Consider the following 11,305-nt stretch of genomic DNA (forward strand, 5'->3'; position numbering starts at 1 on the left):
GGATCTTGATCTCAAGCAATCATGCTTAAAGTTCTTTTCAAGCTCAAGGACAGAAATGCATTGCTTTTTCGAGCGTGTCCTTTTGTTGGTGTGAGGAATGTGATTATCAGCAGCATTCACATGCACTCCATCCCTGGCGGCTACTACCATTATCACGACCATTAGGATTTGTCAATCAATCTTTCAATGTTCTTGTCAACAGAATTTCTAACAGCATTCTCCAGATTTGAAACGCAAAGCGTTGCTGCTACACAGCGTAGCAAATCATCAAGTGATCCTTAGGAGTTAAAACTTATGTGGTGTGATTTAGAGTAGCAGAGCTCGATCCACTGGCCCAAGCACTCTCAGAGTGTTAGATTTCTTTTGGTTTTCTTTTGGTTCCCAGTGTTCTGGAGCGTGGAGCGAAGAGCAACAGGGAGCTGGAGCGAGGAGCAACAAGCAAGTTTCTCTTGTCTCCAGCTCTTGCTTGGAGCCTGGATCGACTCGAGGCAGCACGGTGCCCAGGTATTTGTCATCGACTTCTGCGCGGACGCCGGTGCCAAAGATGAGAATGTAGGCCAGAGATCGTTGCCCGTGTCAGCTTTGTATACTCCAGTCCGGAGGAGGTGGTGGAGCTCAAGATCTCCAAAGGCAAAGTACTGGTTTTTACTTGGCACATTAACTTAGGGCTTTAGGTGATGGGAGACGCTCGAGGATGGCGGCGGGACGATTTCAAGGCATCGGTTCTTGCGGAGAGGTGCCTGAGGACGCGCATTGTGTTTGCGCTCCGGTTCCCGCCGACATTGGAGCTGGCGCCGCCTCCCCCGCGCTTCTTGGCCGCCGCGACGAGCGATGGCAGCGTTGGGATTCATCCCATTTGCCGATCTCCTCCTGTAAGTCTTCGCATTATTTCTCTTTGGTGATCGCCTCCAGTTTTCTTTCTTGTCCTGGTAGATCTCGGGCATAGCGGAGACCACTGACGAGTAAGAATCTTCGATGGCTCAAGTTCCTAAGGAGAAAATACTCTTTTTCCTTTTTCCAGATTGGCAAAACCATGGTTGTCGCTCGCTGGACACGATGGCCCGGCGTATGGTTTGCTGTCATTTGGAGAAGATGGAAACAAAGTTCTTGCGAGGTAAGCGATTAATTGTAAGAACTTTCGAATGGTATGACCAAAACAATTGTCGTAGTTGTGGGGATGACGGACGGATAGCGATCTGGCGATGGAACGACGTTTTGGAAAGATTGGGCAGTGATTCAAGCTCGGGTTTGAAAGCTTTTTTCTTTTTTCTCTCTTTTTTTCTCATTGTGGCCTCATTAGATATGCAAGAGCGGCCTGTTTTGGAGATGAAAATTCCTCAGCAGAGGTAAGTTTTTAGCTCCCGATCTTCTCCACTGCGATGTTTGCAGGGGTCAGCATGGTTCTCTTCTACCCGTTGCCGAAGCCAATGGTCTCGCAGCAGATGTAATATTACGTAGAACTCTCCGCAAAAATTTTATTTCTTCTACTTACGTTTATTTTCTCAAAAGGCAGGGACGCTTTTCTGTGCTGCTGGCGATGGCTGTGCTTATGGTTGGGACTTGGTAAAGTATCATGTTTCCAACGAGCACTTTATGCAAATTCATGCAAGAGTTTACAGCACCTTACTTTCAGGAAACTGGACAAGGTTCAATGGTATTTCAAGGCCATGCCGGTTACTTGCACTGCATAGCGTCGAGACCATCTCAGAAACAGGTAATCAAACATGTTTATTCATCTGAATCTACATTCCTCCCAATGCAGTTAATCACGGGATCCGAGGATGGCACCTGCAGAATCTGGGGTAAGCTTTTGCGACAGAAACGAAAGATCACTGCTAAGTTGACGGCCTGTAGACTGTAGATCCGGCCGATGCACAGCAGTGTTGGATCCTTGGAATGTACAACGAGTGGCAAGAGCAAAATCCAGGCTCCCATGGGTGAGCTGTGTAGCAGTGGATGCTAGCGAGAATTGGATGGTAAGTTTCTCCATGCCTTGGCTTTGTTTCATACTTGTTTGTTTTTGCTTGCAAAAGGCGTGTGGGACTGGAGGAGGATGTGTAACGCTTTGGAACTTGCCAATGGTAGCAGCAGCAACGAGAATAACGACCGCTGGAGCACCGCAAGACGTGGCCTTCACCACGGACGAGGTCAGCTTTTGATTTTAAAAACGAATGAGAGTTTTGATAAGCTTTTGGTAGATCTTTCGATCTTTTGATAAACTTCTGATAGGTAGATCTTTTGAAAGATCTTTGACTGATAGAAAAATGATCTTTTATATGACAGATTGTGGTCGTCGGTGTTCAACCGCATCTTTCTCGATTCACCTTTGGCGGGAAGCTTTCGTCCCAAGTCGCTTGCGCTCCATTGTCTTCCTTCGCCGTGTCACTCCATCCATCTGGAGTAAGTATCACTTTGTTTCTGTGCTTTCTAGGCTCGAGACAAAGAGCTAGAAAAGATTCTCACGACTTTTTCATTGCCTTTTGGAAACTTATACCCAGGTGACAGCTGTTGGTGGCCATGGCGGAATGGTGGATGTGATATCCAGCTATGGAAGCCATCTGTGTACTTTTAGCTGCTAGCTTGCAAAGTTCTAAGAAAATGCTTGGGACGTGTGAAAGAATCTGATGTTTTCTTCGTGTTTCCTGTTTTTATCGGCAATTGCTACTGACATCGTGCATGCTCTCTAGCAGAAAAGCATGAAACCAAGAGCCAGAAAAAAAAAACCCGACCGTGAAATCTATGCCAAGACCTGTTTGATCACACCATTTGCGGTAGTCTTTACGTTCCCCAGGAGCTGCGGCATGTAGCAGTCCTTGCCCTGCGCTGCCTCTATCCGGCGCCTGGGATCATACATATTCTCGTCACGTAAAGCCTGCAAGATGGCCTCTGGCGAGCACTCCCTGCACAAAACGTATAAACGCACAAGCCAGTGAGCAAGGAGAAAAGGAATGTGTGGACTACTAGGCCTACCTCTTGATGAGGATCCTGTAAAGCATTTGCAGTATGGGACAGAGCTCAACTGGAGCCACGGGCCGGTTACCATCTGGGTGCATCACGCTCAGGCTTGGTTGTCTGAGCAATTCATGAAAAGCTTCCACGGCTGACACTCCCTGCCAAAGTGAATTGAAGTTGGGTGAGTGTCTTCCAAAAGGAAAAGTATGAGAGATCTCACCTGTATCATGCCTTTGCCTTGGATGCTGTCTCCCATGTCGAGCCTGAGCTCCCCTTCCACGAGCTTCTGCCCATACCAGGCATTGCGTCCCTTTAGTAGAGTCACGTACGTGTCCGCCAGAAGAGGCCCGGCCAAGCGCTCGGGCTCCTCGGCCAGGAAGTGCGTGATGTAGATCATCTCCGACGTGCAATGCGCGAAGTAGACGGCCTTGCTCGTCGCGCTCTCGTTTGTCAGTGCGCCAACCATACCTGTGAGCGAGCCAAAGATTTTAGAACATTTCTTTCGTTTTCCAAACAAGAAACTAAGAACTTGAACACTAACCGGCACCAATTGCGTAGACGTTCTTCAAGCCTCCCATGACTTCATGAGTAACGAGGTCGCTGTTGTCCCACACCACAAAATGCGGCTGCCTCAGGAAACGAGCCAAAGGTTTCCTCCACTTCTCGGAGCCACAGATCCGGGCGTTTGCGTACTCCTTGTTGTAAACCTCCGCCGCGATGTTTGGTCCACCTAGATAAAGAATGTTCTCTAGAGGCACCTTGGCTACATAAAACAAAAGCATTGTCAGGCTAAAAGAATCACAAGACCTTTAAGAAAACAAATCTAAGAACTTAAGAGAGAAAGAAAACCACTTACTTGCTTCGCTGATCATCTGCGTTGGAGTGACAATGTGTGGCACGGGCGTGAGAGCTGCCTCGACTCCTTTTGATAGCGATATGATCACGGGCATGGTTCTTCTCTCTCGCCAGTACCTCCCAATCTCCTCAAACACTGGCCGGGTCTCCGTGGAAGGAAGGCTGTTGATGACAATGTCCGCGTCCCACACAGCCTCTTGCAAATTGGTGACCACCTTGAGGGGGCACAGCGGCGTATCCAGCATGTTGATGCAAAAGCCATCGCGCAAGATCTCGTCCGCGTAGAGCACTCGATCGCCCAATCGCCCCTCCACGTACTTGAGATAGGCGCACTTTTGGATGAGCCGCCGGAGCACGTCCTCCCTGGAATTGATGATCTCGAAGAGGTGCTGGGCGGATTTCTTGTCCACCGCCTTGCCCCCGCGCCGCCACACCCGGACCTGGACCAAATCCCTCAGGTGGCCGAAGGCGTCCTGGAGCATCGCCACGAAGACGCTGCCCCACGCGCCGGCTCCCACACCGACGATCTTGAGGACATCTCCGTCGGCCTTGCCGAGCAGCTCCCTGATCTCCGCCACGCGCTCCTCGAGCGTCTTGCCATTGCAGCTGTGGAACTTGGATGCCATTGTCGATGCGCCGCTGGAATGGATGGGATCCTCACGAAACCCTCATAGGCGAGCGCCCCGGGATGGAAATCGCGGTGAATTCCACTCGAAATATCGACCGATCTCGGCAAGAAGGCACTGGATCGAGGATCGGGAGGCACCGCTCGAGCAATGCCGATGAAGCAAACCTGGATTCGAGCGAGCGAGCGAGCGAAGGAGCGACGCCTGGCGATCTTCCTGCTGCCCTCGCCGAAAGAGAAATATATCTTGCGATAAAACCCCCAACAGGGGTCCGGTTTGCATGATCCCTGACACGTCACCATCGACAGTCCACGTGTGAAACAGCGTGGCGGCCAAAGAACTTCGGCGGTGCCGCCGCGTGGACGGCCGACTCGCTCGCCGGCATCACCGGTGTCCCGACCACTGTGCGCGGGCCACGTGTAGACAGCGCTCCACCTGCCATCACGAAATAAATGGGCGTTTTCTCCAAAGTGGTTGTGGCTTGGATGTTTAGCGCCGCGCCAACGGTGGCGCTGACTTGGTCAAGCCGCATTTTCCACCGAGAGTCACGAGACGAGGCGAAACCAAAAAAATGAGCTTTCGGTGCTCGAATAGATCTGGAGATGGAAAGAAAAATAGATCGCGAATTTGATTCGATGGCTTATAGAAAGAACTAAACTTACCAAGCGCCACGGTTCATAAAAATCTGGAGCTGACCGACCGGCTTCATTGCGCGCGCTCAAACAGAAGTTTTCGCTCGACATGGATCGGAAAGACGCGACGATAGCTTCCAAACGAATTTGGAGCTTGTCCAGGAAAATGAAATCTCTCAAACTATAGTCGTATTGATAGCAACTGCAAAAACCACGAACCAAGTCAGTCGCTCGGCTTTCACAAGCTTCAAGAGACTTACCGAGAAGAAAAGTTCGTGTTCTCGCAAAACGGATACTCCACCTCCCTGTGTTCTAGTTCATAAGTGCCAGTGGACAAAACTTCCACGGCCATAGCGTCCTGTTCTCGTCTCTCCTGGACTGTTTCTTCTCCGGCAAAACCTCAACCATAAAACCGAGCGCCTGATCTTGACCGACCGACCTTATAAAAAATGCCAGATTTTCCATATTCATCATCGCCGCTGAATTCCCTGAAAGCATTCATTCTGTCCAGTCGCCTTGAATCATCGCCATTGCTTGGGGTGCTCCTGTCGTTGCTGATGTTGTTGTTGTTGTTGTTGCTCTGTGAAGATCTTCCATGGTTAATGCGTCCAGTGTTAAAGCTCTGCGGTCGCTCGTTGTTGTTGCTAGTGCCCTGCGCTCTTCCGTTGCTGCTACTCTGCGCTCGTCCCAAGCTGCTGCGTTGCAATGGCCCATTGCTGTTGCTCTGCCCGTTGTTTCTGCCCTGCGATCGTCCAAAATTGCTGCTTTGCACTGGACCATTGTTGTTGCTCTTTGGTCGTCCAAAGTCTAATGGTCCACTGTTGCTTTTCTTCTCTGGAATCCTGTAGCTGATTGGCTCCGGTTCTGGCAACTTATATCTAGCAGGCTTCGGTGATCCAATCTCTTCCAAAGCCGGACCTGAAAGATGAGAACCCGACTGTGACTCCACTCTGCTCTCAGTTCGTGAGTCCTCGGTCGCCCGAGACGAGCAACGTTCTGCGACTTCGTCTTTCTCAGGCTTTACAGAAGAGCCCCATACTGCTGGGCCAGAGAGATAAACAAACATGTAAGTCTAGTGAAGAAACGAAGTTACCAACCTGATGGGAATTGAAGACGTGGTTCCGAGGGTCTAAATGCTTGAGGATACTTGGAGTCTCCAAGTCTCTTCTTCATCTGGTGCTCGAAATACATCTTTTGGATGTATGGATTCGGACTGACGTCCTCCCTCAAAATTAAATTGGTCTGCCTCATTGCCTGCGTGCTCAGATTATTCTCTGCCTCGTTAAGTCTCTCAACCTGGAGTGAATGAATTACGAATGAAAAAAAAAAAGCGAAAACGAAAGAAAGAAAATAGAAACTCGATCTTCCACTCACCTCTGCCTTCAAAAACTTATAGAAACCCCCAATCTCTTGTGACTCGGACCTCCATCTCGCAGGTGGTGCAACAATATCCATGTCTAAAATCACCAATGCGTTAGGAGGGAGAAGAATACCACACACAGGCCTCGCAAAAGCAAAGACAAGCAACCATAGACCTGTGAGAGATGACAACGAGTCAAGAATGAGCTCTCAATTGCCTAAAAATTGAATCACACAAAAAAAAACTAGCAATTTCTTCTTCGCGAATCGCGACGACGATCCAAGCCAACTCTAGAGGTGTGGAGACACACATCTGAAACGCGTAACATACCTCGCGATTATCCTCCCGCGAAGAACACGAGCTCGGCGTCTAAAAACCCTAGCTTGCCTTCTTCATCTTCGGTGGGCGTGGCGTTACATTTCCTAGCGAGTTAAACTCTAACACGTGGAATCTTTTGGCGGGAAGAAAATCAAAACTCGAGATGGCGCCCAAATTTCACCTAGGGTTGGAGCGATGGAGGGCAAGCTCAAGCGCCTTCGCAAGGTACGCCAGGAAACTTCTATCGCCGGCTTTGACGAGCGACACGATTGTTCTTCAACTGGTGGCGTTGATCTGGGATTGGAGCGAGCTGCTGTAGACATAGAGCTTGGATCCGAGAAGAATGCGGATTTGGAGGGGCATAGGGATTCTACGGGCGATGCTAGACCTGGTGACGGTATGGATTTCGGCGGTCCTGGAAATTTGGATTCAAATGGGAGCTTGGAAGGTGGTAGTGAGTCAGAGTCGTCGAAGAACAGTTTGGATGCCTGGAAAAAAATCGCCAAGAAGAGCAAGACAGGCGAAGCAGTCTCCGAAGACAATCCTGCGAGATCTGGCATGGGTCACGAGGATTTGGATCCGACTGGGAGCGACAATGACTCAGAGACGTCTAGAAACAGTTTGGATGAGCTACTTTCCGATGGCATCGTCACGAAGAAGAAGCGAAAAGTTTTCGCAAGAGAGCGCCAGGCGGAGGAGCTACTCTCCGACGGAATTGAGAACGAGCCTGCAAGATCTGGCGTGGGTAATGGGAGCTTTAGTGGCTCAGAGTCGTCTAAGAACAGTTTGGATGAGCTACTCTCCGATGGTGTTGTTACCTCGAGCAAAAAGAGAAAAAGGATAGCCGAGCCTGAGAACAAGCCTATTGATGCTCACAGCCTTCAACCTTCTTCGAGTTTGCAGGATGATACGAAACATCGGGTTAGGAAGGTGCATATTTTTCTTTCTGTGTTTTTATGATTTAAAAGTTCTGATTTCTTTCAGGTCACCAAGAAGGAGCTTGACGAGATGCATGCAGAGTCGCAAAGATTGCTACGAGGTAAGCATTTTCTTACATCTACTAGTTAATCAAATGTTTTTATAGAAACAAGGGAAGCGGCCTTTGAAGCAGCTCCTGTTGTTGAAGTTCCTATGTCTGGGCTCTTATCCAAATTACGACAGAGGAAAATTCAACTGGGATGGAAGTCAGCGTATGCTTTATAAAAATTATTGCGTTGTTCTTGTAACATGTCAGCAATGCAGGAGTAAGTTGAAAGTAAGTCATCAAAACGACGTTGATGTGGGGCATGATACGAGCCAGCTCCCTACGATCTCAACAAGTTACTGTGAAAACGAGGATGAATGTTCCGGAATGAATAAAGTTCTAGAGGATACTAGTTCTAGTAAGGTCAGTTGCGTATTCCTGCATGCGATTGCGTCTAACATGGATGATTTTCAGGAATCTCCTGTAAGATGCAGCAACGCTTTCAGACAGCCTTTAGAAGATACTCAGGTGTGTGAATTTCGACAACTTTCAAGATCTCGCTAACAGACCCGTTTCTCCTCGTAGGATCTCTTTCCGGACTCCCAAGCTCTGGACTATATTCTCGCAGGAAGTCAAGATAACTACAATGGAGGGATCCACTTGGACTTGCATATGACGGAAAGTCAAGATGAAGCTCTTGGGACTACTGAGACCGTCGAAGCCTTCCCTGTGAAGCCTCCAATCATGGCACTTATAGATGACGAAGCTGAAGCTGAGGATGAGGACCTTATCCTTCATAACAGTGAGGAGGACGAAGGAGATGACAGTGCCGAAGTCCTCGAAATTATTGATCGTTCAGCAGAGGCGGAAGAGCCTCTGGATAATGGCAGACGTGCCGATCTTCATCGTCAGTGGCTAGAACAACAAGATGAAGCTCAGACCGACAGCATCTTGTGGAGGATTCAAGGATCATCAAAGCAGACGGAGTATACAGCCGAGATTTCTTCGTTTCTGGATGCCGACGATTCAGATCCACAAGAGTTGTCACGGGGGACTTCGGTGAAACTGAAAGAAACAAAGGAAGCTGCGCCGCCTCCATCTATCGGTCTTGAATTTTTGGAAGAGGACATGCAAATATATCACGAGTCGTCGGACGACGAAGAAACAGAGCGTACAATTTTACGGCAACGGCTGCTCGAAACTGCTGTAAGAGTGAAGTATGCCTCCTCTGAACATGTCAACTTACATATCTCTGTTTTCAGGAGAGGCAGGAACTGTTTATGTCTCCTGCTGATGATGAATCGTCAAGGGAGGTTCTGGGCATCATAAAGAAAGCAAACGTTTCTCATAGTACTACGAAGAGAAAGTCTGCTCAACAAGGTTCTTATTTCATTCCTATATATGTTTTCACATAACATAAAACTCTTCCACAGAAACGTGTGCCTCTGTTTGTAAGTCTAAGGTAAAATTACTGGTTCCCTCTCATCTAGTCGTAACAAACTTTTGGTGCCGCAGTCAATATTTTCGAACCGGTCGACGTCGAATTCGTCATTGCTCAAGCAAACCATATGTACAAACTCGAAGTCGTTCATATTTGGACGTGATGACAGTAGCAGCCTCTCCGGTTTTCCAGTTGCCGCACAGGTGTGTAACTTCCCACTTGCCACTCCTAGCATTGACGTCTTCCCTCCACAGCACACCGTTAACAAAGAAACCGCTGCTCCAAAACCAATAGAACAGAGAGGCCCCTCATTGTTCTCAATTCTCAAGCAGCAACAGACGGACCACCCGAGGCCGGGAGAGAGGATTGTAATGGCGGACAAGCTCTCCATCTTTGGCAAATTCCCCAAGAGAAAAGGGAAGTACTAGACGATTTACCAAGAAAAAGATTTCCAAAAGGTACCAAAATGTCTCTTTTACTTTCAATTGATTGTCCAGAAAATGTGCAACCAGTTAGACCTTTCCATTCCCCACAGCAGCGCAATCATGTAGTGGTTCTTCAAATATTTACTTTCCAAGAAGCGAAAAATTATAAAGGGTTATGGGCGCTAGATGTTTTATACTAAGATTAATGTTAAGCTCTATAATCGAGTTTTGGTTTGCTGATGATAGTGAATATACTTAAAATATGCTTGGATATTCTAAAATATTTAAAACTGTTGCTATTCATTTAGATTAATCTTGTATTTATAATTTATAAACATGTTTATAATTTATAAACTTTCTTAAACCCTTTCTAGTATATTCTTTTTTATTCTATCATCTAATGGTTGATATGTAGTAAGAGTGTTTACAAATTACAAACATGCTTATAATTATAAACTTTATTTGATCAATTGGATTAATAAGTAATAATAAAACTACTATTAAGCAAACCAAACATTGCTACATGCAATGTGTAGCAATTTTTTATTTTTTATAACGTTCAATATTTTATCTCTATTTTATTTCAGTTATTGAAAAAGACTATTCACAATTTTTTTTTTTTTTATGGTTGAGATCTTATACTATAGTGATTTAAAGTTTAAAATATCTTAAACATTTTTACTTTTTAACATTACAGCCAAGCTTCCACATCTATGTAGGGACAATCTTGCCACAATATAAAATGTTTGTGTTCATTCCACTTTGGATTGGTGGCCAGACTAATTTATCAATTGGGTTTTATTTATTTATCTTTTATAAAACCATAGAGTTTAATTTTGACATGCTTGAAATCGGAAAAGAGCAAATGAAGGGGTGAAAGGGACAAAGCTAAATTAGAACTTGAAACCATGACTATTCTGGTCCATATGGTTGAAGTTTTGAGGGGGAATCCAAGGGACTTAGGGAGGTACATGTTTTATTGTTCTTGGACAAGTGTTGCTAAACCTATAGTGGTGGTTTTCATGTCCATTCATCTTCGCTAACTTTGTTTTTATGTCTAAAGAATGGCTAGAGAGCTTGTTCTTTAGCAATCACTTTAGCTAGTTGATTTAGGGTGTAAGAAAGAATATTCAACATGGTGGATTTAGAGGGAGAACTAAAGTTTAAAAGGACTATGGTGACTAGAGGGTGGCTTTTTTATAGCTAATGAGTGGGGCAGAAACATTTTGCAAGAATATTTAACATGGTGGATTTAGAGGGAGAACCAAAGTTTGGTAGACCCTAAGAGAAAAACTATGGTGATTGAAGGGTGGTTTAAGTATGATTGCAAATGATCATTCTCTGGCAAAGGGAGGATTGTTAGGTACCAAGTCAAAATAATAGGATAAAGAAAGGGTCCTACAATCAAGTGATCACCCCTTTAGCCAGTTGGTTTAGGGTGTAAGGGATAGGATAACACTGGAGGGTGTATTCCATGGCAGTCCAGTGCAAATTTTATTGGATAATGGGAGTGATGACAACTTTGTTTCAGTAAAATTTGTTGAGGAGCATGGCCTGGTGACACGAAGAGTTCTTCTATACATAGTGGAAGGTGCAACTACTTCTACTCATCATTTTGATACTTATGTAAAGGGACTAGCATTATTGGTTGGCAAAACCACACTTGTTGAGATTTTTTATCTTGTAGATATCCATCATGTGGATCTTATTTTTAAGATGCCATGGTTGATCC

General features: G+C 46.3%; 4 protein-coding genes across 4 annotated transcripts; 2 read left to right on the forward strand and 2 right to left on the reverse strand.

Moving 5' to 3' along the window:
* Positions 1–661: 661 nt before the first annotated feature.
* On the forward strand, positions 662–2,620 carry LOC112347665 (THO complex subunit 6-like). Its single transcript, XM_024678919.1, has 13 exons — positions 662–872; positions 934–962; positions 1,022–1,114; positions 1,170–1,246; positions 1,301–1,346; positions 1,390–1,444; positions 1,510–1,563; positions 1,634–1,714; positions 1,763–1,802; positions 1,855–1,976; positions 2,034–2,147; positions 2,284–2,400; positions 2,499–2,620. The coding sequence occupies exons 1-13, from the start codon at positions 678–680 to the stop codon at positions 2,577–2,579; spliced, it is 1,104 nt and encodes a 367-aa protein (XP_024534687.1). The 5' UTR covers positions 662–677; the 3' UTR covers positions 2,580–2,620.
* LOC9643065 (probable glycerol-3-phosphate dehydrogenase [NAD(+)] 2, cytosolic) lies at positions 2,611–4,672 on the reverse strand. Its single transcript, XM_002974020.2, has 5 exons — positions 3,809–4,672; positions 3,494–3,715; positions 3,173–3,420; positions 2,971–3,110; positions 2,611–2,900 (listed from the first exon to the last, which is right to left on the reverse strand). The coding sequence occupies exons 1-5, from the start codon at positions 4,431–4,433 to the stop codon at positions 2,738–2,740; spliced, it is 1,398 nt and encodes a 465-aa protein (XP_002974066.1). The 5' UTR covers positions 4,434–4,672; the 3' UTR covers positions 2,611–2,737.
* Positions 4,673–4,992: 320 nt separating this feature from the next.
* On the reverse strand, positions 4,993–6,791 carry LOC112347662 (putative uncharacterized protein DDB_G0277255). Its single transcript, XM_024678909.1, has 5 exons — positions 6,756–6,791; positions 6,440–6,522; positions 6,163–6,361; positions 5,326–6,106; positions 4,993–5,267 (listed from the first exon to the last, which is right to left on the reverse strand). Exons 2-4 carry the CDS (start codon positions 6,518–6,520, stop codon positions 5,466–5,468), a joined length of 921 nt encoding a protein of 306 aa, XP_024534677.1. The 5' UTR covers positions 6,521–6,522; positions 6,756–6,791; the 3' UTR covers positions 4,993–5,267; positions 5,326–5,465.
* Positions 6,792–6,938: 147 nt separating this feature from the next.
* LOC9656659 lies at positions 6,939–9,609 on the forward strand. Its single transcript, XM_024679043.1, has 10 exons — positions 6,939–7,673; positions 7,728–7,782; positions 7,828–7,933; positions 7,986–8,130; positions 8,182–8,235; positions 8,293–8,913; positions 8,970–9,087; positions 9,141–9,169; positions 9,223–9,351; positions 9,403–9,609. The coding sequence occupies exons 1-10, from the start codon at positions 6,939–6,941 to the stop codon at positions 9,574–9,576; spliced, it is 2,166 nt and encodes a 721-aa protein (XP_024534811.1). The 3' UTR covers positions 9,577–9,609.
* Positions 9,610–11,305: the final 1,696 nt, after the last annotated feature.

Source organism: Selaginella moellendorffii, unplaced genomic scaffold, assembly GCF_000143415.4.
Source record: "Selaginella moellendorffii unplaced genomic scaffold, v1.0 SELMOscaffold_23, whole genome shotgun sequence".
NCBI lineage: Eukaryota > Viridiplantae > Streptophyta > Lycopodiopsida > Selaginellales > Selaginellaceae > Selaginella > Selaginella moellendorffii.